Source organism: Anas acuta, chromosome 17 (genome assembly GCF_963932015.1).
Source record: "Anas acuta chromosome 17, bAnaAcu1.1, whole genome shotgun sequence".
In the NCBI taxonomy this organism is placed as follows: Eukaryota; Metazoa; Chordata; class Aves; order Anseriformes; family Anatidae; genus Anas; species Anas acuta.
The window spans coordinates 2,022,656-2,045,695 of NC_088995.1; the positions used below are offsets into that span (position 1 = coordinate 2,022,656).

Sequence of the window (23,040 nt, forward strand, 5' to 3'; positions counted from 1 at the left end):
AAGACAAAACCAGAGACCATGTATATAATAGCTGCAGTGAAGTCTGACACTGCGTTCTAATTTCATGTCAATTTAATGTAAAGCAGCAATCATCATGACTTCTAAAGAAGTGTATTTAGATTACCAAAACTTTAAGACTTAAATATTTTCATAGAAATTAAATCCTGTTGGCTTTGGTTTTAAGTTGGCAGAGGTAACTTTTGCTTCCGCTGTGGTATGAGGCTGAGAATACTTTTTATAACTGTATGCTTGCTTTTTGCAGTTGATCTTTGATTATTCGAGTACTAGCTCGTTAGGCATTCTCTTAGAAAGTGCAATTGCATCATCTGCTCCTTCTGAATCTGCATTTCTGCTGTTTTGTTTTTTTTCATTCTAAAGGAGCAATGCAGCCTAAAACTGGTAGGCAAAAAAGTACACGTTGCACCTACAATCCGAGGGACAGGTCTGACTTCAACAGATTCCTCATCTTCTGATCTAAAGCAGCTAGTAACTGAAGCCTATATTTAAAGTTCTAAGAGAGCTGACAATCCTACTTTTGTCATCTCTTCCAAATATGTTTTGTTAGAAATGCTAGAATGTTGATGAGAGTATTTTTTTAAAATAAATCCCCTGTGTAAAAAAAAAAAAAATCACATTGCTGCTCTTGCTGGATTTAGTTTTGCTTTTGCCCCATCCTGAAAGGGAAAGAAGGCTGTCTGCAGGTTGTCTAAATTGTAAGGGATGTCCTCATGGTTTAACTGCGATGTCTGGTAAGTGCTCTGGGCTGGAGGAATACCAAAACGTGTTAAAGTCTGTTTTAGAGTAATCCTTTTCCTGAACAAACTGAACTGTCTTATACGTTGTATAGAAATACCATTTTTGAAAGAAGGGTGTGTTCCTTAAATTAAAGCAAGACTGATGACTGACACTGATGCTTTGAAATGTGTAGGGTACGTGCTGAGATTATGCAATTCACAGAGAAGCACTGAGCCAGAAATCTGCACTGCCCGTTTTCGTTAAAGGAGACAAATTGCCACTGCTGATGTTCCTGTCCCATCCCCTCCCTGTGGCAGTGCAAATGTAGGTAGGGCTTCATGCAAACACCAGCACTGAATGCAGAGTTGACACAGCATCCTCGTCCAGGGGCTGACTTCTGCTAGAGTTTCCTTGCACTGCTGCTGCGACAGGCTGAACTCGACCAGTTGTATCAATAAGAACAGCGACAAAAGTGAGGCAGGGTTAATAAAACCAAGCTTTTAAAACCCTGTGGGCCAGAAAGCAGAACTTGTTCAAAAAAAAAAAATTTTCTGCATCAGTTCCCTTAAAAGCAGAATTGAAATTGCTGGGGGGAGGTGAGGGAGGGGATGTGCATTGTCTGAAGCGAAGCCTGAGAAGAGATGACAGAAGGGCTCAGCTCTGGTGGCTGCTCCCTCAGCCCATCCACAACCAGCACGGGGGGAATGCTGACTGTGTGCGTTGCCTGCTGTTCCGTTTCCAGGTCTGGCCACAGGTGAATGATAAACTTGTCAAATACAACTTGGTTCACTCAGTGTTTTATAAACCAGACGCCATCTCGTCACAAGCTGTAACTCCTCTCTGGGAGGAGTCAGTGGGGGTGCAAAAATGACTGTGTACCAATTATTTGGGGGCTTGCTTGAGGGAGAGGGAGAATTTCTCTCTCCTTATAAATTGTGTACAGTTAAATATATTATATATTTCTTACAAAAGAGCATTTCCCTTCCAGAATGTGTCCCCCTGGGACTTGGTAAGAAGTTCAAGCTATCAACCATTGCTGCTGTTCACCCTTTTCCACTCTTGGGGTTTGTTTTTTGTTTGTTTTGGTTTGGTTTTGATGATGAATTGAAAAACATACTTAGAAAAAGCTACCAAGACTACTGTTTACAGACTGAAAAAAATACTGCTTTTATACTACTGGGATCATGAGCCACGATCCTTTTACAGATTTCCTCACCTCTTTGCTTTAAGTTGGTATCTAATGTAGATGAAGGTCAGAAATCTCTTACCCTGCTTTGTCTACATACCGAAGAAAATGTACAATGCCTGTTTGTGTTCCCCCTCATTTTTGTACTTTTTACCAATTTTAACTGTTCGAGAGTTGCATTTATATTTTGCGATCATTGATAATCATGGTGTTATTTTAACCATTAGTAATCTCAAACGGGATTTTTTTTGTTGTATCTGCAGCCTTATCTGAACTTTCTCTTCCTTGATTATTCATTGTAATTTATGACTGTAGAAGATACGTATGCCTCAGCCTTCTACGGACTTAAGTGACACAACTGCAAACGATCTGCTTTAAACTGGATGGGTTTATAATTTATATAAAAGTCAGTTTCGTTACGAATCAGTCTTGCTGCCTCTTTCATTTTTCCATCTGGATGCTCGGGATGTAACCATAGTGCTTGTGAAGCTTCTTGGTGAAGCTGGATGGTTCTGGTGCTGGGCAAGGAGAAAATCAAGTTACCTGGGCTGAATAAAGAGAAAGCAGGGGGAGAAAAATGCAGCTTTCTGCATGTGGTCGGGGTTCGAAGCGCTGCCTGCTCGAGGGAGGGGGTTGATGGCTCTTTGTCTTCATGGTTCCTCTTTGCCATGCTCCTCTGTCGCTGCTGCTCAGGCTTTTTCTGCTTTATGTCCTGCCTTTAGCTGAGGACACGGGAAAGCCCTAGAGCTCCCCTCAAAGCGCTGTGCCCACCGGGGCCGCTCAGAGCCGCCTGCCTGCACCTGAACCACCCCCCGTGCCCCTGCTCCCCTCCGGCCACCCGCAGCCCGGGGCGGGGGGGGGCCGGGCCCCGGTGGCGGCGGCGGCGGCGGGCGCTCCGCACGGCCACGTGACCGCCGCCCCACTCCCTCCGCTCTCCGCCATGGCTGCGGCGGCTGCCGCCGGCTCCCTGCTCCTCGGCTGCCTGCTGGGCCTGGCGCTGCCCGGCAGCCGCGCCCTGCACACCAAGGGCTCCGTGCCCCTCGACTCGCTCACCTTCTACAAGGTACCGCCGGGGGGCTGCTGGGCCCGCGCGGGGGAGCTCGGGGAGGCAGGTGGGGGGCGCGGCCGTGCAGGGAGAGCCGCGCTCCGGCCCTGAGCACCGCGGGGCTGCCGCGGGGGGCCCGGGGGAAGGAGCCGGGGTTGGGGTGTGGGGGACCGGGGGGCGCGGAGAGGGGGCAGCCGGGGTAGAGCCGGCGCGGCGCGGGGCTCGCGGGATGGCTGAGGATCCGGGATCAGCCAATGGCAGAGCGGCAGTGGCGGTGAGCAGCCAATGGGAGAGCAGCAGGGGAGGTGGGCAGCCAATAGGCGCGCTCCAAGTGGAGCCGGGGCCGCGGGGGGCTCAGCGCGGCCGGCGGCTCCGTGCGGGGCTCGCGGCCCGGCGGGGTTCGGCTCCCTGCGGGCGGAGCGGCGCTGCCGCCTCCCGGCCCCTGCCCCGCGCCCCCCGTGCACGGCGAAGCGATCCTCGGGTGGTCCCCGCTCTGAGCAATGTCCCTGGGGTTTGTGTGGATGGAGCAGAAGGGTCAGACAGAGCAGATGGCTGCTGTCAGGCTTGCATGCTTGGTTGGGGGGGGTTGTCCTTATTCTTTATTTTTTTTCCCCAAAAAATCACTTTGAAAGCGTCTTCCAAGAGCCTGGAAGCGTTTTTAATTCAGCACTGACCAGCGCTGGGAAGGATGGCACAGCTGGGTGGTAGGGAGGTGGAGAGGAGCCTGTCGAAAGGGAGCCATCGAATTGCAGGATCAGCGCGGGCACTTTAGCAACACGGGCAGGAGAGACAAGGATCAGCTGAGCTGGTTAAAAAAGCGTCTGCCCTGAACAAACTGCCCTGACATGAGCAAATAGCTCTTGCCACACGCCAGCCCCCTCCTGATTTTTCTGCTGTGACAAACCCTTTTTGGTGTTTTAAGGCTACTGCGTTCTACAGCCCTTAGCTCCTTAGGAGGAGAAGTTGAAGTAATTGGCAGTGTGCTGCAAGAGGAGCTTGAAGAGACCAGCAGAAATGTCAGAGCTGTAACACGCTGCGTTCGCTTTGTACAAGGACAGTAAATAAGCTGCGAGATCAACAGGCCCTGAGCTGGAGGCTCGTGAAGTGGTGCAAGCAGCTGCTGTGTCCCTGCTTGAGCAGCACTCGCAGGGCGCTGTGTAGGCGGGGACCTGCGCTGCGAGCCGGTTGCGCTCACTAGAAAAAAAACATGTTGCAAGGTCTTCTCCTGGGGGCAGAACAGAGCCCAAAGCAGGTGGCAGATTCACGGCCGAGCTCATTTAGCAGAGCTAAATTCAAAAGCAACGGCAGAAGTGGAGAGGAATCGATTAAACACCAACGCTGTGTACTGAACCAGAGCAGTGTTTCCGCTGCTGCCCGTACCTCTGCTCTGAGCTGCGGCTCTCGTGCTGGGACGCTTCAGAACGGCCTTAGATTTGTCCTCCAACCTCCTAACGTCCCCCTGGAAGTCTTTTCACTGACTTGCCTCCAAGATGCCGATCAGGTTTACAATAAGCAAATCATGTATAATTAAAGCCGTTATCAGATCCCCCCGAACCGATCGTGTACCATCGTTATCATCTGCTATAGGGATACGTACATGCAGTTTTCGCTCACGCTGCAGTGAGTCACTTTTCAAAGGCTATAATTAAAAAATTTCCATCTCCCTCTGCACCTACTCGTTGCGCAGGAAAATATGAAAGAGCTAAAACAACCTTAGGTGGCTTGTAGATTGCTCAAACCTGAAATTTTAAGTTTTGTCTTTTTTTTTTCTTTTCTTATTATTTTAGGTAATTCCGAAGCATAAGTTTGTCCTGGTGAAATTTGATACACAATATCCTTACGGTGAGAAACAAGATGAGTTCAAAAAGCTGGCAGAGAGCTCAGGCTCCAGTGAAGATCTTCTGGTGGCTGAAGTGGGGATATCAGGTGAGGAGCTCTGAACAGATTCGTACACTACAGGTTGGTGGCGAGAAAGTAAAACCCGCTGCAGTTTCTGCTCAAAATAGGCTCTGAGGTAATTCTGGTAGTGGGAGACGAGATTGACACGGTGCTGTCAGATCGAAATATGGAGTGGCCCTGCCCTGGCTGGTAGCAGAGCTCCGCCGTCACCTCCTGCAGCGAGCGTGGGAGTGCTGCGCTCTGCTGTCGGCTGGTTAATGAAGCAAGGCAGCCCACGGCTCCAGTGGGTGCCACCCTCCTCCTTCACAGCACTTTTCTTCCTTCCTTTTTTTTTTGTTCCTGAAATAAACCTTTTCATCCATTTTCAGGGACCAGACCCCGCAAGAACTGGGTTTTAGCCATCAGCCTGGTCAAACAAATCAAAGCGATATGGTTAATTAATTGTAGCAAACCCTCTATTTGCTGCTGATAAGGCTCAGAAAGCAGTTGTTGCACCGTGGCTGGCGTAAGCTGGCGTTTTGTTGTTGACTTCTGTGGGAAAGCAATGAGGAATGGCTCACTGCCACCTTACTTGTTCTTGCTTTGCAGGTAGAATTAAGGATTTAAGCCCACAGAAATTGCCTAACTGGAAAGTTGAACCACACTGACATTGCTAAGCACACGTTGGTTTACCCAGGCAGCATGGTTGACATCCCTTGAGTTATGGCTTTTTGTCCTCAAGAATAAATGGAATTTATGTGCGAAGTAAAAACATCCCCTTGCTTGGAATGCTGTCAGAACTAAAATACAAGGGTGTGCTCTCTGCACATAGACCAGGAAAAAAGAATCCATCTAAGTGTAATATCAAAGGATAAAACAAAACAAGGAGGAAAAAAAACAAAACAAAACACAATTAATTTCCCATAATGATAACTGGGTTTGTTCCTAGAGGTTTTGTGCTAACAGTCAAAGAAAAGCATCATTAGAATCTTGTATTTTTCTTGGGAAAACCTAATGATGGTCTGCCTTGCCCAAATGATTTTCTGGAGTGTTTTTGTTTCAGTGTATGGCATTTCCTGGCAAAGAGGTTATTAGGAATTGTTGAAACTCTGGAGACAAATATTTGTCAGTCTGTATACGAGAGAATCCTAAATTATATTTTTGCATTAGCCTAATATACTGTGTTTTTCTCTGTTTTGTTTTCTCTTAACAGATTATGGTGATAAACTGAACACTGACCTGGGTGAAAAGTACAAGATGGATAAGGAAAAGTTCCCTATTTTTTACTTGTTTCGGGATGGTGACTTTGACAATCCTTTACCTTACACTGGCCAAATTAAAGCCGGGGCTATTCAGCGCTGGCTGAAGAGTAGTGGTATCTATCTGGGGATGCCAGGCTGCCTGAAGGAGTATGACATGCTGGCCAGCAAGTTTGTGAGTACCACCGAAAAGTCAGAGCGGCAGTCCCTCCTGAAAAAGGGGCAACAAAGCTTAGAAAAAGCAAAAGAAACTGAGAAGAAGTCAGCTGAGCAATACTTGAAAATTATGAGCAAGATACTGGAGCAGGGAGAAGAGTTTGCTGCTAATGAAGTCGTCCGAATCACGAAACTGATTGAGAAGAACAAAATGAGTGATGGAAAAAAGGAGGAGCTCCAGAAAAGCCTCAATATCCTTGCTTCTTTCCTGAAGAAGAATAACGAAAAAGATGAGCTCTAATATGTTGGATAACTTTGTACAAGCTGTGAAACACTGTCGAGAGTCCTAACCAGTTCTCCTTATGCAAGAAAACTTCCCGCTGTCTTCAAGAGAGCAGCAGATTTCCTTCTGATATCGTCAGCTATAAAATCGAGCCATTCCTTAAAAATACAGTATTCTAAACGTTGGGAAAATCACCTTAAAGCAAGCTCCCAGTATTGTGTAATATCATTAAATAACAGTGTTAAAGTAGACCAAAAAAAAAAAAAAATACTAGATTGGCCTGAGGCACATTCCTGGTGGTTTTTACAGGTGTTCCCTGGCAAACAAATAACAAAATTCAGTCCCACGTTCTATCTTACGTGCTTTAAAAGGTACAGACTTGATGCCCCTGTCCCCACCTTCCCCTGGATTTAGTGCCCTCGCATTTTATTCCCTTTCACCCTCATCCTACCTTTTGCCTTCCCAGTAGGGCTTCTTACCCCAGTCTTGCTTTTCTTACCTGCTGTTGACCGAGAGACCCGCAGTTTCCTCTTTCTGCCTTCTCCTCCAGCGGCTCCTGTCTCTGGTTGCCTTGGGCAGCCCCCAGGTGAGGTGAAGCCAGGTTCTCTGCCCTCCGAACTCGCCCTGCATCTCCTGTCAGCAAGCATCCTCCCGAGCCCCGTCGCGATATTTGGGCTGAGTGAGCACAGCGCAAGGGCAGATCACCTCGAGGTGCTATTACAAGGAGACTCGCCAGTGCAAAAATGGGCTTTTTCAGAGGCTGATGAGGTAAATTCAGGTGAGCTTCCCCATGAAAAGGACATCAGTGCCTGTGCTTTTTGCCTGTTCTTCCTGATCAGTCTTCATCTCCCCAATTCAGAAGAAAGGGAGACAAATACATTGAAAAGTTGCAAACAGTAGTCAACGTGAATGAAATACCTTCTCCAACCTGGTCTTCAGAAGTGAATGGCACTCAAACTAAAGCTTCAACAGCGTTTGGCAGAGTTTTAAGTGTTTGAAAACGAGGTCTTGTGACGGGAAGCAGAAGTATTAATTCCTTAAAAGCTCCACCTGCTTTAATGGAGGTACCTGGCCCAGGGATCAGGCAAGCAGGTGCTGTGGGTGCTGTCCTTGCTGTGTGGAGCTCAGGCGGCTGCTGATCAGGGCCCCAAGCTGAGAGGAACACCTGCTGCGCCTTCTGCCTCAAGGCTCCGCTTCCAAGCTCGGCAAAACTCATTTCTGAGGGAGCTTTGCTGCCTTTTGAATCTCAAGGAGCAGACATTGCTGCAAGGTGAAGTGTATTAAAAATGCTGTAATAATAATAATTAATAATAATAAAAATAAACCGGTTCCAATTAATAGCTGACGCTTCAGCTGCTTTCTAAAGAAACTGCTGCTGGTTTGGGGGGTCAGGGAGAAGGCAAAGGCTGAGCGAGGGGGGGAGGCTCCTGAGGAGACCGCGGCGGCCGCCCCCGGCCCCTCAGCGCCGCCCGCTCGCCCCCTCAGCCGTTCCCGCCCTCCGGCGCCCGCCGGTGGCGCTGCGCGGCGCGGCGGCGTGGCGAAGCTAAGCAGGGTCGCCTCGGGTCGGCTGCTGGAGGGGTGACTCCGCCAACACCGCTTGTCTCCCCGGGAGCCCCGCGCCGTTACCGGGACCGGAGCCGAAGCTCCCGCGGGGGCTCCGCCGCCACCGCCCCCGGCTCGCTCCCCTTCAGCCAGCCCCGAGCGCTGGGGGCTGGCCCCGGGGCGGGCCGGGCTCGGTGTGGCCCCGGGGCGGGGCGCGGGCGGTGCGCGGAGCCCCGGGAGCGGCGAGGCGGCGGCTGCGGTGGGTGCTGGGTGGGTCCCCGGTGGGTCCCCGGTGGGTGCCCATGGCCCTCCCGGCGACATCGTCCCGGCTGGACGGGGGCTGGCAGGAGGTGAGCGAGCTCTGTCCCCTCTGTCCCTTCCCTGCCGGGTCCCGTGGGCTCGGTCCCGGCCCCCCGTGGGCTCCCCGTGGGTTCCCCGTGGGCTCCGTGGGGCCGTGGGGGGGCCGCAGGAGGTCCCTGACAGCTCCCCCGTGTCCCTCCGTGTCCCCCAGGTGTACTCGGCTCTGCAGTGGATCCAGTTCACCATGGCCATGCTCAGGTACCGGCTGGACGGAGGTGGTGGTGGCGTGGCGGCTTTTTTGGGAAAAAAAACGAAAAAAAAGTAAAAAAAAAGAAAAAAAGAAAACTGCTGGTCCCAGCCAGCCCCCCCCCGTGCCAACGCAGGCTTTGTTTTGTCAGTGTTACAGGTTCCAGCTCAATCATTGCCTACGCCGTCTTCCAGAACGCGGTGAGGTCCCCCGAGGTAAGGACGGAGCTGGGCTGCATGGGCCGTGGGCGCTGGGGTTAATTAAACCTTGTTTATTAGAGCCAGGAGGAGGCCAAGGGCTGGCCAAGAGCCTTGCCGTGCTGCCACACGTGTGGGGCTGACCTTGGGCTGTACCTGCGCGGGGAGGAGCAGGTCCCTGCAGCTCCTGCCGCGTCCCGTGGGTTTGGTTTTGGGGCTGGGGAGCTGCGTGGGGATGCCCCAATGCGTGCAAAGTTCCCGGGGTATGGCTGAGGCTTTAAACAGGCAGGCGTGCAGCTAAAAGGGGTGTTAGCAGAGGTGCTGAGAGGTTCGGGCAAAAGCAGAGGAGGCTGAGCAGCAGTTTGTAGTGCTGAGCTCCCATGTGCACAGGAACAGTTAATGTTGCTCATGCAGCAGCGCCTGGCACATCCCAAACGCTTCACACGTGCAGATCATGCGTGTAGGGAATCCAGCACATCTGGGATGGTAATCACGGACCTCCAGCCCAAGCTTGCAGGGCTTTTATGTCCTTGCACAGCCCGTCTGTCTGTCCAGGATTATCGGAGGCGGCGCACGGAGCTGTGTGAAGCTGCGGTTCTTTGGGATTTGCAGATGTCTGGCAGCCCGGTGTGTGGACCACGCAGATAACAGGTTACTGCTAAGAGCAGGAGGGCGGTGAAGCTGGCAGCGAAGTCGTAACAAAGCTGTCTTTGTACTTCCCTTGTCTTCGATGTCCATCATACATCGTGGGTTCAATCTGCAGCCCGCAGACCAGGGAATGCAGTAAATTATTCTCAGAGAAGGAAGTCATGCATGCAGACAGCGCTGGATGAAGCAGGGTGTGTTGGAGAACCTGCGGCCAGGTTTTCAGGGCAAATTTGCACCGCTTGCAGCGTGCAGGGCAATCTTGCTCCCGGGTAGGCAGAGCTTCACGGAAAAAACACATCCAGAACAAGCTGCGGAGGTCTCGATGCATTTCCAGGGAGGAAAGAAAGCTGGGACTTCACCTTGCTGCTGGGATGGACGCCTTCCTGAGCTCGTGCTGCACAAGGCGCTTATCAAAAGTGATCAAGAACCCTCTCAAGATCCACATATCACCTGCACAGCACCAGCCGTGGTTCTTTCCTGGGGTCCTCCCCTCTGCTGCGGCGTGGAGCTGAGCCTGGCAGGGGTCCCGCTGTGACTCAGCAGCCTCAGCCCGTTGCCTCCCATGGCTACCAGCCCGCATCGCTCGGGAGCCCTTGTGCTATCAGTCATATGATGTGGCTGCGGCCCGGGAGCTGCACTCTTGCTGTTTTTGGGTTGCACATGGCTCCCAGCCGCAGATGGAGCGTTCCTGCTCGAGGGACTCCAGATGTTTCTGCTCAGATTATTGCAAATCCGGCTCGGAAGGATGGATCCCAGCCAGAGGGACCCGTTGGCGTCGGGCTTCCAGGCTGTGCTGCTGCCAGCCGGATCCATTGCTGGTGTTTCAGAAGCAGCAAAATCTTCAGCAACTTCCCCATTCTCTTGTCCCCACATTTCTGGTCCTGTGGGCAAGTTTGTAAACAAAGGGGTTGGAAGAAATCCATATCAAAGCTCGCCACAAATAGTTTATTCCCTGTGTCATGAGACTCCAGAGTAAGAAATAAACAGCTCTGGAGGCTGGGAGGAGAAAAATATTACAAACACTTCCCCCTCCTACCCCCAGCTGAGGAAATCAAATATTGCGTTCTTGAAACTTGCTTTCGGCCTCTACGGAGTCAATAAAACTTCAGCATGAGCTGAATCATTCATGATGGCAAGCGCTGAACACGGAATTTCCTCTGTCATGTCCACAGGTTCTCTGCAGGCAGATGTCCGCGGGCGATGACCAGGCGTAGCAAAACCAACATCTGTGCTCCAGCCTGGCAGCTCCAGCCTGGCAGCTCCTCTGAATGATTACGTCTTTACAGTCCCTTCCTCTATTTTATAAATACCGTTTGTTTCTTCTTTTCCCTTCTGCAAGTAAGAACCGTGCTGCCTTTCTCTTACGACTGGGCCACCTACCTCATTTAGGTCCGTGCCAAAAGGGCTCCTCAGCCTGCAGTGGCGCTTCCCTCCAAGGACACGTGGTGCTGGAGAAAGAGGTCTCGTGTTTTGGGGCAAAAGTTTCTGCTGTGCTTATTTGAGAGCTGCTTGGCTCTAACGTGCTGTGCTCACAACCTGGAAGTGTCCCCAGCCTGGCGTGCCCCTGCCTGCTGGTGCTTCAGCTCTGCACCAGCGAGGAGAAGCCCGGATTTATCGCTGCTCAGGGAGACGTTGATAAGCACAACGATGTCTGGGCTTGATCTGCTGGGTGAGGTGAGACCTGGAGAGGCAAGGCTGTTTGAGGAGAAACCCCGCAGAAGGCAGAAGGCCTGCTGTGGGGTCCGAAAGACACCAGGCAGATCTCAGCAAAAACTGCCATTCGGGACAGCTCGGGTTTAATCAGATGTGCCTTGATGCTCCTCAGTCTTCCTAAGCTCTTTCTGTTTACTCACAGGGACAAGAGAAGCATAACATGACACAATGGGTGGCAGGCGTTGACTTAAAGCACAATACTGGGGCAAATTTCACCCAAAGGCTCAGTTCCCTGGAAAAAATCTCAAAATCGAGGCTCCTGAAAAGCATCCTTGCTGCATTAACCTGGCATGTAAAATAGGTTCAGCCTGAGTCACCAGCTGAAATGCCATGGAACACAGGGGAAAAATGCCCATTTCAGGGTATTTCAGACCTGAAGGAGGGTTTCTGTTTCCCAGAAGTTTCTCTATCAATTGATTTCGTTGATTGCTTCTCCCTGCACACCTGCCTCATTCTGCCAAGCTGCAGATCACACCATGATCTACAGGTTTGTAGGGTTTGGTGCTGCTCTTGGATCTGGGGGCATTGCTGTGGCAGAGAGGGTGATTAGGGCAGGGTGATGGCATAGAAGCAGATACAAAGGCAAGGGGAACAAGCTGCTGCTGGCGGTGGTCGTGGGGATGTTGGGAGCACTGCCCGGACCTGCTGACTGATTTCATTTCCCCAGGTTCGCCCTCTTTTCTACCTGAGCCTCTCCGACCTGCTCCTGGGCATGTGCTGGCTCACCGGGGCGCTGCTCTACAGCACACCCACCTCCAAGCACGATCTCATCTGCTACAACCTGCAAGCCACGGGACAAGTGAGTAGCCTCGGCATCACGATTCATCATTTTGAGCCCGTTACTGTAATTAGCCTCGCCGGTGATCAGAGCGTGGCCGTGGGGAACTGTTCCTAGACCGGCTTTGGCAGAGGCTCCCTGGGCAAACTTGACTTATCAGATCTCTTCGCCTCGTTTGTACGCCAGAGATAACGGTGCTTGGTTTTAGGTACAGCTGCTTTGCGAGAGGCAATAAGGAAGGCAAAGAGAGCATGGGATTTTGTGGTTGCAGCGTTTGGGTTACTTCTGCAAAGCGAGTAGATGGGGCTTTATCTATTTCCTGTTGGTCCCGCGCCAAAGATTATCTCTGTGCCTCCCATGCTGCAGCTTTCCTATTCCTCTTCGTGCTTCCTCCACCCAGGGCAGGAGCAGATGCGTTCTGCCATTCATTTGGGCTCGGATTTTAAACATTTCTCAGAGCCCTGCCCTTCCTGAGCTCGCTGACCCAGCCCTGTGCTCTCTCAAGTCCTGAGGATGCTCGGGGGCTGCTCTCTGTTCAACCTCAGCCCCCATGCCCCAGCGATTTAGGCTGCTTTCCAGTGCTCTGGGATGATTTCTGAGACTAATTGGAGTGGAATGAAGGAAATGCTGTTTTCCTGACGGTTTGCTGGTGTCTCACCAAGTTCCCGTTTGGACGTTAGGCCCTGCAAATCACTGCTCTTGAAAAGCTGCGGGGCTTTTTTTGTAAGCGGCGACCTCTGGGCTTGACAGTTTCCTTCTGAAGCGCCCACAAAAACCTGGCTGGGAAGAGCAAGGGGCTGTGGAGGTGCTCACACCGTGTGTGTCTGGGGACGGGAGGCTGCAGCCTGGTGTTATTTCACAGCTGTGTCTGGGTGAAGTTGTATTGTGATGGAGAGCAGAGCTTAGAGAGCAGCTGCTCCACTCCTGGCTTCTCTCTGCTTTCCCAAGCTGTGCTGCTGGAGAAACAGCGCAATCTGTTCACCGCAGCGTGGTTTGGTTATCTGGGAACGAAGCAGAACGGGATCAAAGATGTCCTTTAGATGATGGTACAGGGGAAAGTGAGAACAGCTCAGGGGAGGCTTTTCAGAGCCCGAAGGCAGAAGGAGCCGGCAGGACCAAGGGGGATGCAGAGGGGTTGTAGAGATGTTTCCCTCGCGGCTTTGCCTGGGGGACAGCTCTTGAAGTTGGGTGCTGGGGTGAACTTCTTAAGGCCTGGAGAAGACAGACTGCAGTGCTGGAGGAGAAACAGACAACACAGCATCAATTCTCAGTGCGGACATGGAGAGCGTGCTATGAGCTCGTGCACTTCTGGCTCCTTCCTGCTCTTGCTTTTGGGGTGCTGTGTGGGGTGCCTGCCCCATCCCGGGCTCAGCCACGGGGACAGCCGAGCCGGCTTGTGTCTGGCAGGAGCTCCGGCTGCTGTTTGCTCTGGGAGAAATTAAAACAAACGGAGCACTTGCCATAGCAACAGCGCCCGCGCGGCGCACGTGACGGGGCGCAGGACACCTCCTTGCTCAACCCCAGCAGTGCCCGTGTGCGGTGGGGACATCTCGTGCGTAAGTAGGAGCCAGCAACAGGTTTGACCGGCGCCTTCTGCAGAATGGAAGTGATCTGTGACCGAAGGAAACGAACAAACGGCTCCCGGCCCTGTCCTCTGCGCGGAGGAGAAGTCTTGCAAGGGTTGCATTCCTGGCTGTCTCGTAAATCCACCCGGCTGGTTTGCACACCTAAAAGCTGTAAAAAGGCAGGGGTGGGACAGGCTCAGCAGCGGTGTTTGCAGACCCACAGCACACTCCGTGTGGTTTGGTGGTCTCAGGGGATCGCCGTAGGATCAGGGCAGAGTTCTGGCTTATGCAAGCTGTTGACCATCACATCATCACCAGGGGCTGAAGCTGCTGCCAGGGGAACTCCCCTATAGCATCCGCACCGTGTCCTAAAGCAGGAGGTGGCTTTGTTTCATGGACTTTTCCTGTTTCAGCCCCAGGCTCTTGGTTGAACTCACACTATTAGATGTAAACAGTGCTCCCTTCTGCCACCCCTTGCCTTTGCTCCTTCCTTCTCCCTGCTTTGCCTTTGCACCGCAGCGCTGAAGCCCGGAACAGAGATCGTGGTTATAATTGCACAGTTCCCCCACATTCTTCCAGTTCAGTTCCAGTGGCCTAATAATGTCCTGGCAAGCTCCGCTCAACGCCGCTGAGCACAATGGGGAGCCACCGAAGTGTTGTAATGAGGGGCTCTCGGGTCTCCCTTGAGCTCCTCCGGCTGAGCGCTGCGGGACCGCCCGCAGCCCCCGAGGTGGGGCTGAGGGGAGCAGAACTCCCTGCTCCTCCTGCCTTCCTGCAGCTCCACGAGAGGTTTGGGGTTCCCTCTCCCAAAGAAGGCAGCGTTGGCGCTTTGTGAGCTCTCCGAGGCGGTTTGAAGTGCAAGAGAATTATCTTTGCGGGCTGCTTCGATGACCTGCTCTGGAAGTAATTGAAGAAGGGCAACAAACCCTCATTAAACCTCCTCTAATGAGCTGGGAAGTCACTGTAACGTTCACGCTGCAGTGTAGCAGTCCCTCGGACCTCTTGAGGGCCAGCCAAGAGCGTTTGCACCCTCAGTGAAGGAGCCTGAGTTTATTTAGTGACTTATTCCTGGACTTTGGTGATACCGGGCTGACAAACCTGTGCTCCTTGCTTCTTTGGCAGAGGGTGGCAAATCCACAGAAAAAAATTCACTTGTCCAGCCCTTCCTCTTTGCCTTTGCCACTGAAGCATGTGTTTCCTGTAACAAGCCCAGCACACGCGTATATATAGTAAGGGCAGGCAGCTCTGTTTGGACTCGGCTGCCTCAAGCAACCGTGGCTGGGGATCCAGAAAAAGTGCAAGGAAGATTTGTTCCTTTTACAGGAGATTTTCGGTATTTGGTTTTACCTCAAGCTGCAATCAAGGGCTGGGAAACTCATTGTGGGAAGCGGTGTTTTGTAGCTTTTCTTTCCTCTTTTTTTTTTTTCCATGGAGGGAACAGGATTCTTAGCATGCTAAATCTGGCTCACGGTGCAATTGTTGTAGTCTCTGCCCCCGCTTTCCTCTCCATGTATGCTATTGTTTCCCATTTCCGTGAATTCACCGGGCAGTGAGCTTGCCACTTGAGAAAAAAAAAAGTCTCATCACCTTGTCTGTGTTGTGTTTTCCAGCGGATGCAGCGCAGAGAAGCTGGAAGTGCCTTTAAACCTTTTTGCATTGTTAGAATTTGGGCCAAAAAATGACCTGAGTCACAAAGATTTGTATTTGTAAGAGTCCTCTGGCCCTGATTTGGGGCCAAATTGAAGCCCCCTTTGTGCAGGACAAGGCAAGACCCTTCCTCTACCTGGCTCTTCCCAGGTTGTGTCCCTCTGCAGCCCAGCAGACGAGCACAGGGGCTGAGGAGGGCTGTGGGTGCACGTCCATCCTGCACCCCACGCTGTTTAATACCCTACCTTTGGCCCGTGGCTCATCAGCCATGAACCAAAGCTGCTGCAGGAGCTCTTGTCCGAAATCCTGGCTCTTTGTGTTCCTCAGGTGTTCTACGTGGCCTCTTTTCTTTACACTGTCAACTACACCTGGCATCTGTACAGGGACCTGAAGGTGAAATACAACCAGAGCCTTAACAGGATGCCCCCCACGGTGAGTAGGACCGATATAGAGCAGCCGCTGGGGACTGAGACCTACCCGGGGGGTTCTGGTGGGGTTTGGGAGGCTCATACAAGGCAGCAGACCCTGCCCCAGGGGCTTTGAAGGCCCTCTGGATGAATTGGCGTATCTTGCTGTGGCACGAGTTACAGCTCAGGGTGCTGTAGGATCTCAGTGAAGGATTGGGCTTGCAAGGCCAAAACAGGCAAAAGCAAACAGCAGTGCATGTCTCAGAGCAGAGAAAGCTCAGGATTGGTGAAGTTCTCCCACAGAAGACCAGTTTGCACCAGTCGAGTAGCTGCTTTGTTGCTGCCACTGCCTCCTGGCAGAGCAATGACTCCAGGGGACAGGAAAGCAGGGGCAGCCTGGGCAGTCCAGAACTGAGAACTGGTAATTTCTGGCCTCCCCAGGTGTCGTACAGGCTTTGAGAGCATCAGCAGTGTTTTGTAAGAGCTTGAGATGGGAGGTGTGACGGGAGGGAGCTAGTGATAAAAGGAGGGGTTGGCTCCCTGAACAACCCCTGCCTTCGTCGTCGCTGACCTTTATGCAAACCCATCTGGGAGCCGGTGCGATCGCTGGGAACCGAGGAACAAGGACGTGGTGCTCAAAAAATACTCGTTGAGTTGCAGGCTAAACAAACACTTCACTTGCCATGTGATCTACATCTCTGCCTGCAGTCGTTTGGTTCTCACACCTGGCTAAACAGTGGCACCACCACTGCTCTAACTGCAGGTCCTCCCGCTGTGGTACTGCACGAGAGCAGGCTCCTTATGCAGCTCTTCCCACTGAACACATCTTTAAACAGCTTTTCTCTTCCCCAGACCTTTGCTGTGGGCAGCAAACCATGTCTCAGACACTCCACCTGTCTGTGCAGGAGCAGCAGGCTGGGCAGATGGCTCTGTTTCAAGGGCTCTTGTCTGTAGGGTTTGGATCCACTTGTAGGGTTGGTTTCCTTCCTGGGCTCCCGTTCAAAACACAGCACCTACAACAAGTTTCCCAACACCACAGCTGTGCCTGTGTTTAATTCTCATAGCTGGTTTGTGGATGCCAGCTGCTGGAGTACATTTCCTCATGACCTGAGGCCAGGACACTCCAAGCTGCCTGCATTTCTTCATCAGAGCATGAAATTTTTGAGGAACAGGGTTGGGTTGAATGAATGAGCAGTACAAAGAATGAGTAAGTTACACCAGGGAGCTCACCAAGTGTCTGCTGCTTGTCTGGTTTAAAGTGTTCTCAGTCCTGGCTTTGAAGGAGAACACGTCAGTGAGCTGGTGGAGGTGTCGGCTGTTCCTCTGGCACATCAGCACACACTGAGCCTGGCAGTGTTCATTCAGACCAAGGTGGGAAGCAGCATTTGTATCGGTCTGGTAATTAACTAGCATCTGTAGGATCCAGAGCTGCTGAAGCACTCCCTGGGTGCCGGTTCCTGGGAGCCAGTGGCTGTATGGAAACGACCATTTAATTAAGCTCTTTGGACTTTGCAGGTTGTAGATTACGTGAGCTGCATTGGCCGAGCAGCAACGATCTTGTCCAGGTAAGATTTGTTTCTGGCAAAATGCTGTGGGTTTGGTAAACTGCAGCGTCCTGATCCCTGCTTCCAGCTTGTTTTGGAGCAAATTTTACTAAAACCCGTGTTTGTCCTCAATGGCAGCAGTGACCTAACAAGCTCTAAGCAAGAGTCTTTGGATGTAAGGGCCTTTCTCTAGCCAAGTTACTTACAGCTGTATAAACTACGTATAGGTTCCTTTTCAGAAAGTGCTCCCTTTACTAATTGCCTGGATGAATGAAGTGTGGAAGTTAGCCAAGCTGGTAAAATACTCCTCCAGAGCAGCACAATAAAAACAATTTCCAAGTCCTCTGTAGTGACAGGAGACAGAAGAAGGAGTGCTTGGGGACAGGAGAATTGCAATGCAGTAACTGTGCTGTTGTTCTCTCTCCTCCCAGCCTGGTCCCTTTTCTTCTCATGGTGCCTGTGTTTTGCCTGGGCAACAACAGCAATTGCTACCAGAACTTCAGTCAGAAGCACGGGTAAGCTTCACGCCTCTCTCTGAAAGAGCCTCACCACTTCTGAGGCACGGCAAGAGCTCCGTCCGTTCCCTTTCTCCCCACAGATGTCTCCTGATGCACACAGAGGCAGCTGTGCCCACCACCGAGCCACTGACGCTGAACGGCTCCGTTTGCCGTGTGATGCATTTCTATGGTGTGGGGGTCTTCCTCGTTTCCTTTCTGATCAGCTTCGTAGCCATTCTGGTAAGAAACGTGGTCCTTGCACGCTAGCGGTGTGAAAGATGAGAAGTTTTGCCCCTTTTCGTCTTTACACGAGTGAGAGGTGACTTTGTGTGCATGCTCATCGGTCTCCCAGGTTTGCTTGGATGGTGCCAGCGGCCAGACAGCATCAGGGGATGAACTGAGTGGTGCTTTTTCCTTTTGGAAGGGATAATTTCATTGTGCCACCAGATAAATCCATCTGCAGCCCCGTGTTCTGTCAGCCCACCTCAAAAAGGATTTGGCAGGTAGAGGAGGCTCAGAGAATGGCAGCAGGGATCACCTAGTGCACAGGCCAGCTCCTGTGCAAGAGAGCAAATGAATTAAGTGTCCTCAGCTCAAAAAAGATCACGTGCAAAGCAACTGCTCTGCCCCAGGGCGTACCCTGTCGCACAGTGTGAGAAGATTTCATAGACTGAAATGAGGATTTAGCTAAAAAGCACAGGATAACTCTGTCCTAGCTAAACAAGCCAGATCAGAGCACGTGTCCAAAATTCAAGCAGTGATATATGCTTATTCTTTTTAGGTTGTACTCGTTCGAGCCCGAGGTTTGTACAAGAGGTTTGTAAACTCCACAGGATTCCTGGGAGACCAGCAGTGGGCCATGATTAAGGTGGTGGAACAACGAGTGGTTTTCTACCCCATCGCATTCTTCTGCTGTTGGGCCCCAGGTTAGCAGAGCACTGAGTTACTGTCACCATATCCTCGTAAGGCATAGAGCCTGGCAAGGAAACTCAAAAGAGGTGGGGTTAAAGCAATACCCTTTTGACACTCCCTTTTCGCAGCTGTCCTACTGGGAATTCTGAAGCTGGTGGTTTCAACAAGCAGCAAAATCTACATGGCTCTCCTCATTCTACAGGTAAAGTCTTCATCTGCAACCTCCTTTGTTTTGCCTTCTCTACTTGAACTATTGTCTCTTAGTGCCTGCCTGTTTCTAATCTCTGCCTAAAAACCTTTTTTCTAGCTACAAATATGACTGCTCTATGAGCTTAAGTCAGATTTATACTTCTGGTTGGCAAAGATCTTTGTTAGTTGCTCTGTTTTTCACGGGCTTAAAAAGGTCTCAGTAACCAAACTCACAGCATCGTGGAGATCATAGCAAACAGGACTGGAAGGGGTCCTCAGAATTCGGTTAGGTTTTTCACTTTCTGTGAAAGTCTCTAAATGTAATTCCTTCCCAGCACTTGTCCAGCTGCCTGATGTGCCTGAGGCAGCATTTCGCAAAGCTTATTAAAATAACTGTGAGATTCCTGTATCGTGTGGGGATGCAGATAGATAAAATCCTGCTGGAAGTGGGAGGCCTGACAAAATGTGCCAGGTTTGACAGCCTGGGAGGGAGCTTCCGAGTGCTGTGCGGCGCTGGCTGACGAGCCAGCCCTGATCTTGCTGCTGTCTCTCCCAGGCGCTGACAGCAGCTTCCCAGGGCCTTCTGAACTGCATTGTGTATGGCTGGACGCAGCACGCCTTCCTCTCTCTCAAACGCAACGCCTGCCGCGACGTTGACACTCAGACTCCTCTCCTGCGCTCCCAGAAGAAGTTCTACGACAGCACGCTCCCCGCCAGCCCTCCAGACGCAGAGGTGCCCACGTCCACCCTGCTCTGATGCATCCCTGCAGCGAAAGGAGAACAGGCAGCGTGCCAGCGGGGCCTCATCTCATTCAGCAGTGCCAGCTAGAGCTGGTAGCGGCTGTCTCGGTGTGCACTGTTGTCAGCAGCACAGGTAACTGCTGTGCTGGAAGAGCCTGAGCAGATCTGTCAGAGAAGCACTTTCAGTGAAGGTAGTTATTTATTTTACAGACCTGTATGGACTTTAAAGGGATTCTTTAAACATGGTAAATCTTCTTTAGTACTACAGACTTTCTCCTTAAGGAAATATCTCTAGAAATGCATTGAACTATGTACAACAGCTCAGAGACCTAGTGCAGCTCCTTTGAGGGCAGATGCTCAAAGGATGTTTTAATTTTTTAACTGTTTGTCAGGTATTTGCCATTACAAGTTATCATTAAAGCAAAGGTGAATATTTTTAAATCCCTGACTTTTGATTCAACATAAAAATAAGAACACGTACCCTGCTGATAGCCAACTGCATGGGATGGAAAGTTGTAGCAGAAAAGAAACAGCACTCACTTCCATGACTTTCCCCACATCTCCCTTTTGGTCTTCAGGGCAACTTCTGCTCAGCTGCAATACTCAGAACAATAAGCTTCTTCAACCCAGTGGAGCATTTCTCATGAACCAGAGCAGGACTTTGCATGAATCTGTGCTGGTCTAGATGTTCAAGTGAATTACTTACTAAGACCCCACCATTCTATAGAAAATAAAACAGTTTTTTAGCTACACTGGGAGGAAAACAACCCTATAACTTTTATGCTCTTTAAATTCTCATAGCTTCACTTTTCGGGTCCAACCCAAATTTATTTACATAGTTGGTAGGACAAGAAAAGGAAATACTCAAGTTTTGTGTAAGTAACTTTTATACAGTTTACACAGTTACACTGTGTAAAATACTTTGTACAAATCTCTTGGGAATAATGGTCTGGTTTCAGAGGTTCCCATGGGGCCTGCAGTCCTTTCCAAAGCTCAGCTGGTGCTTTCCCACTGCTCTCCCAGCTCACAAAGCTCTCCCACTGCTTTCATTCTTTTAAACATCGTCATCATCTTCTTCTGTGTTCTGCTCCTCATCTTCAGAAGTCTCTGATGCCTCTGTGCATGAACGTGTAGTGAAGAACGCAGTGATTACGTTGATGTATCTGATTGCAGCAATGAGGAGAGCGATCAGAACGATGGCAACAGGAACAGCGATCCCTAGTGCAGTCCCAAAAGCTTTATTTTGGACAGCCTCTGCCGTGGAGATTCTTAAGTGCGGCGGGGGGCCACTGTCCACGCTCCCTCCCACACCACGGAACTGGCAGTAAGGGGGGGCCCACCCAGCTTTGCAGTGGCAGTGCTCAAGGTTGTTGCAAACCCCTTTCCCCTGGCACAAAATGTTTGCATCGCACTTTGTTCTGACCATGGCGTCTGTGCATGTCTTATTAATGCAGATCTTACCCTGACCACACTTGGTGCCATCGAGTCCTCCTCCTATATCAGGTACATCTACGCCAGCACGGTAGGCTGTGCCCCAGCACCACCCCTCAGACCCTGGCATCTGAATGATGGTTTCAGACCCCTCCAGGAAGGGAATCCTCCTCACGTTCACACACTGCAGCCTGCCGCACAAAGCATTTTGGGGTTCACATGCCACAAAAGCAACTTCAGTCCCATCACCACCACAGTTGCCAAATCGATCCCCTTTCATGTTCTGCTCTTTGAAGCAACTTTCTGGAGCACCCCGAGCTTCGTTCCCGAAGACTTTTCTGCACTGCTTGTCATAGGTTGCGCATTTCCCACGGTAGCAGTAGCCATCGTCGCTGCATTGCGTCCCGTCATGTACGTACAGATCCTCTGGGCACCACTCCGAAGTCCCGTTGCAGAACTCGGGTAAGTCACACTCATCCACCTCTGGCCTGCACTTGTATCCCGCAGCACGGAAGCGGCATTTCTGACAGCACTGCCCAACGGAGCAGACAGCCCCCGGCTTCAGCCTGCAGTCTTTGTAGCAGCAGGGGTTGCCTTGGCAGTGCTGTGGCCCCCCGCAGTCACACTGCTCTCCCTCATCTATCACCTTGTTGCCACAATGCTTAAAATAGAAAAATCTGTTGGGCTCGGGGATGTTGTTTAAGCATTCGCCGTCCCCTCTGCTGAGCAGGTCTACAAAGTTCTGAAGGCTGCAGTTGCTGAAAGCCGAGGCGCCGTTGAGCGACTCTCCTGTCATGTAGCACTTGGTGGCTTTTCCACACACACACTCTTTTTTGTCATGCTCCATCCCCAGATTGTGGCCCAGCTCGTGAGTGAAAATAATGGAAAAGGTTATGAAATCCCTTCGTATGTGAGACACGATACCTGACTGATAACCAGGGTAGCAGATGCTACCTACGTAGGCCAGCCCAACGGTGAATCCGAAGTCTGTGTAAGTAAATAAATGTGCAATGTCATACTTCATCCTGCTGGAAAGGTCTGTATTTACCCAGCTATTAAAATTTGTAAGAACTTCTTGTATATCCAGGCTGTTCTTGATTAGGTTGCCGCGTGTCCACATCTCCAGCCCAATCAGGCAGATGCGAATCTTCAGAGGATAATAGTACGTTTCTGATAAATTGATTGTATCTGTTACCAGAGCCATCACAGAGGTTTCATTGCTTCCTTGGTAAGAAAACAGCTGGTGGTCCACCACAATAAAGATCTCGACATACCTGGTGCGCATCAGTCTCTGAGACAAGTCTTGCTTCGCTGAGGGTATTTTAATACCCTTCAAGCCTGGTTGCCTTTGGATCGCTTCATCAGTCAATCCACACGTCGAAGGCTTGTCCTGGGTCATCTTCCGTCGATAGAGAAGGTGCTGGAAGGTCAGGGACCCCGGCACGGGCTCGATGCCGTAGCTCAGGTTCCCGATTTTCAGCCGTCCCCTCAGACCCGAGCAGGTGCTCAGTGCCACGAGGGAGCCGGGGCTGCCCTCCACGTAGCCCAGGTAGTAGCACTCCTCGGGGACATGGGGCTGCTCCACCACCCTCCTCCCTCGGGGGCTGTAGGTGATGACCGGCAGGTTTTTCACCACGAGTCCCCGCGTCTGCGTGAGGTGGACGACACGGTTCTCACCCTCCACCCTGATGACATAGGACACCTCTCCCAACGCTGCCCGGCCTACCACGGGGGACAGCTTTTTTGGCCGGATTATCTCATGGACAGCGTAGCCGGGTGGCAGCCGATGGCTGCCTGCCCTGGGGAGGAGAGGAGCCGCCAGAACTGCCCAAATGCCCAGCCTGAGGAGCAGGGCTTTGGCCTGGCTGCCATGACCTGCCTGGAGCCACCTCACCACCACAGCCTTCAAAATGGAGGCCAGACACCTCCGTGAGGGCTCCGCCAACCCTCGCACGGCCATCTTGAGCCTATCTCCCTTCAGGTGCTTCGTTGGTGGCCGTGGCAGAGCCGCTGCCTTACAGCTGATCCCCTCAGCGCTGCTCAAGAAGGTTCCAGAAAGGCTGTGAGGTGACAGGGATGAAGGCCAGGCGGCCCTGCTGCGCTTTGCTCTCTGAGGGCTGAGGCAGCCGGGGAGCTGCCA

General features: G+C 51.6%; 3 protein-coding genes across 4 annotated transcripts; 2 read left to right on the forward strand and 1 right to left on the reverse strand.

Moving 5' to 3' along the window:
• The first annotated feature begins 2,825 nt into the window (after nt 1–2,825).
• Nucleotides 2,826–7,882, forward strand: ERP29 (endoplasmic reticulum protein 29). The gene is made up of 3 exons (XM_068653553.1): nt 2,826–2,984; nt 4,754–4,892; nt 6,058–7,882. The coding sequence occupies exons 1-3, from the start codon at nt 2,862–2,864 to the stop codon at nt 6,558–6,560; spliced, it is 765 nt and encodes a 254-aa protein (XP_068509654.1). The 5' UTR covers nt 2,826–2,861; the 3' UTR covers nt 6,561–7,882.
• A 384-nt stretch (nt 7,883–8,266) lies between these two features.
• Nucleotides 8,267–19,910, forward strand: TMEM116 (transmembrane protein 116). Of its 2 annotated transcripts, XM_068653551.1 has the most exons (11): nt 8,267–8,434; nt 8,596–8,642; nt 8,783–8,846; nt 11,857–11,988; nt 15,507–15,611; nt 17,102–17,151; nt 17,562–17,645; nt 17,729–17,867; nt 18,409–18,553; nt 18,668–18,741; nt 19,285–19,910. In XM_068653551.1, the coding sequence occupies exons 1-11, from the start codon at nt 8,387–8,389 to the stop codon at nt 19,483–19,485; spliced, it is 1,089 nt and encodes a 362-aa protein (XP_068509652.1). In that variant the 5' UTR covers nt 8,267–8,386; the 3' UTR covers nt 19,486–19,910. The 2 variants fall into 2 exon arrangements, with proteins under 2 accessions (XP_068509652.1, XP_068509653.1); XM_068653552.1 differs by lacking the exons at nt 8,267–8,434; nt 8,596–8,642; nt 8,783–8,846 and adding an exon at nt 9,705–11,150.
• Nucleotides 19,911–20,411: 501 nt separating this feature from the next.
• On the reverse strand, nt 20,412–23,007 carry LOC137841080 (disintegrin and metalloproteinase domain-containing protein 20-like). The gene has a single exon (XM_068653547.1). It carries the CDS (start codon nt 22,858–22,860, stop codon nt 20,524–20,526), a length of 2,337 nt encoding a protein of 778 aa, XP_068509648.1. The 5' UTR covers nt 22,861–23,007; the 3' UTR covers nt 20,412–20,523.
• Between the last annotated feature and the right edge of the window lie 33 nt (nt 23,008–23,040).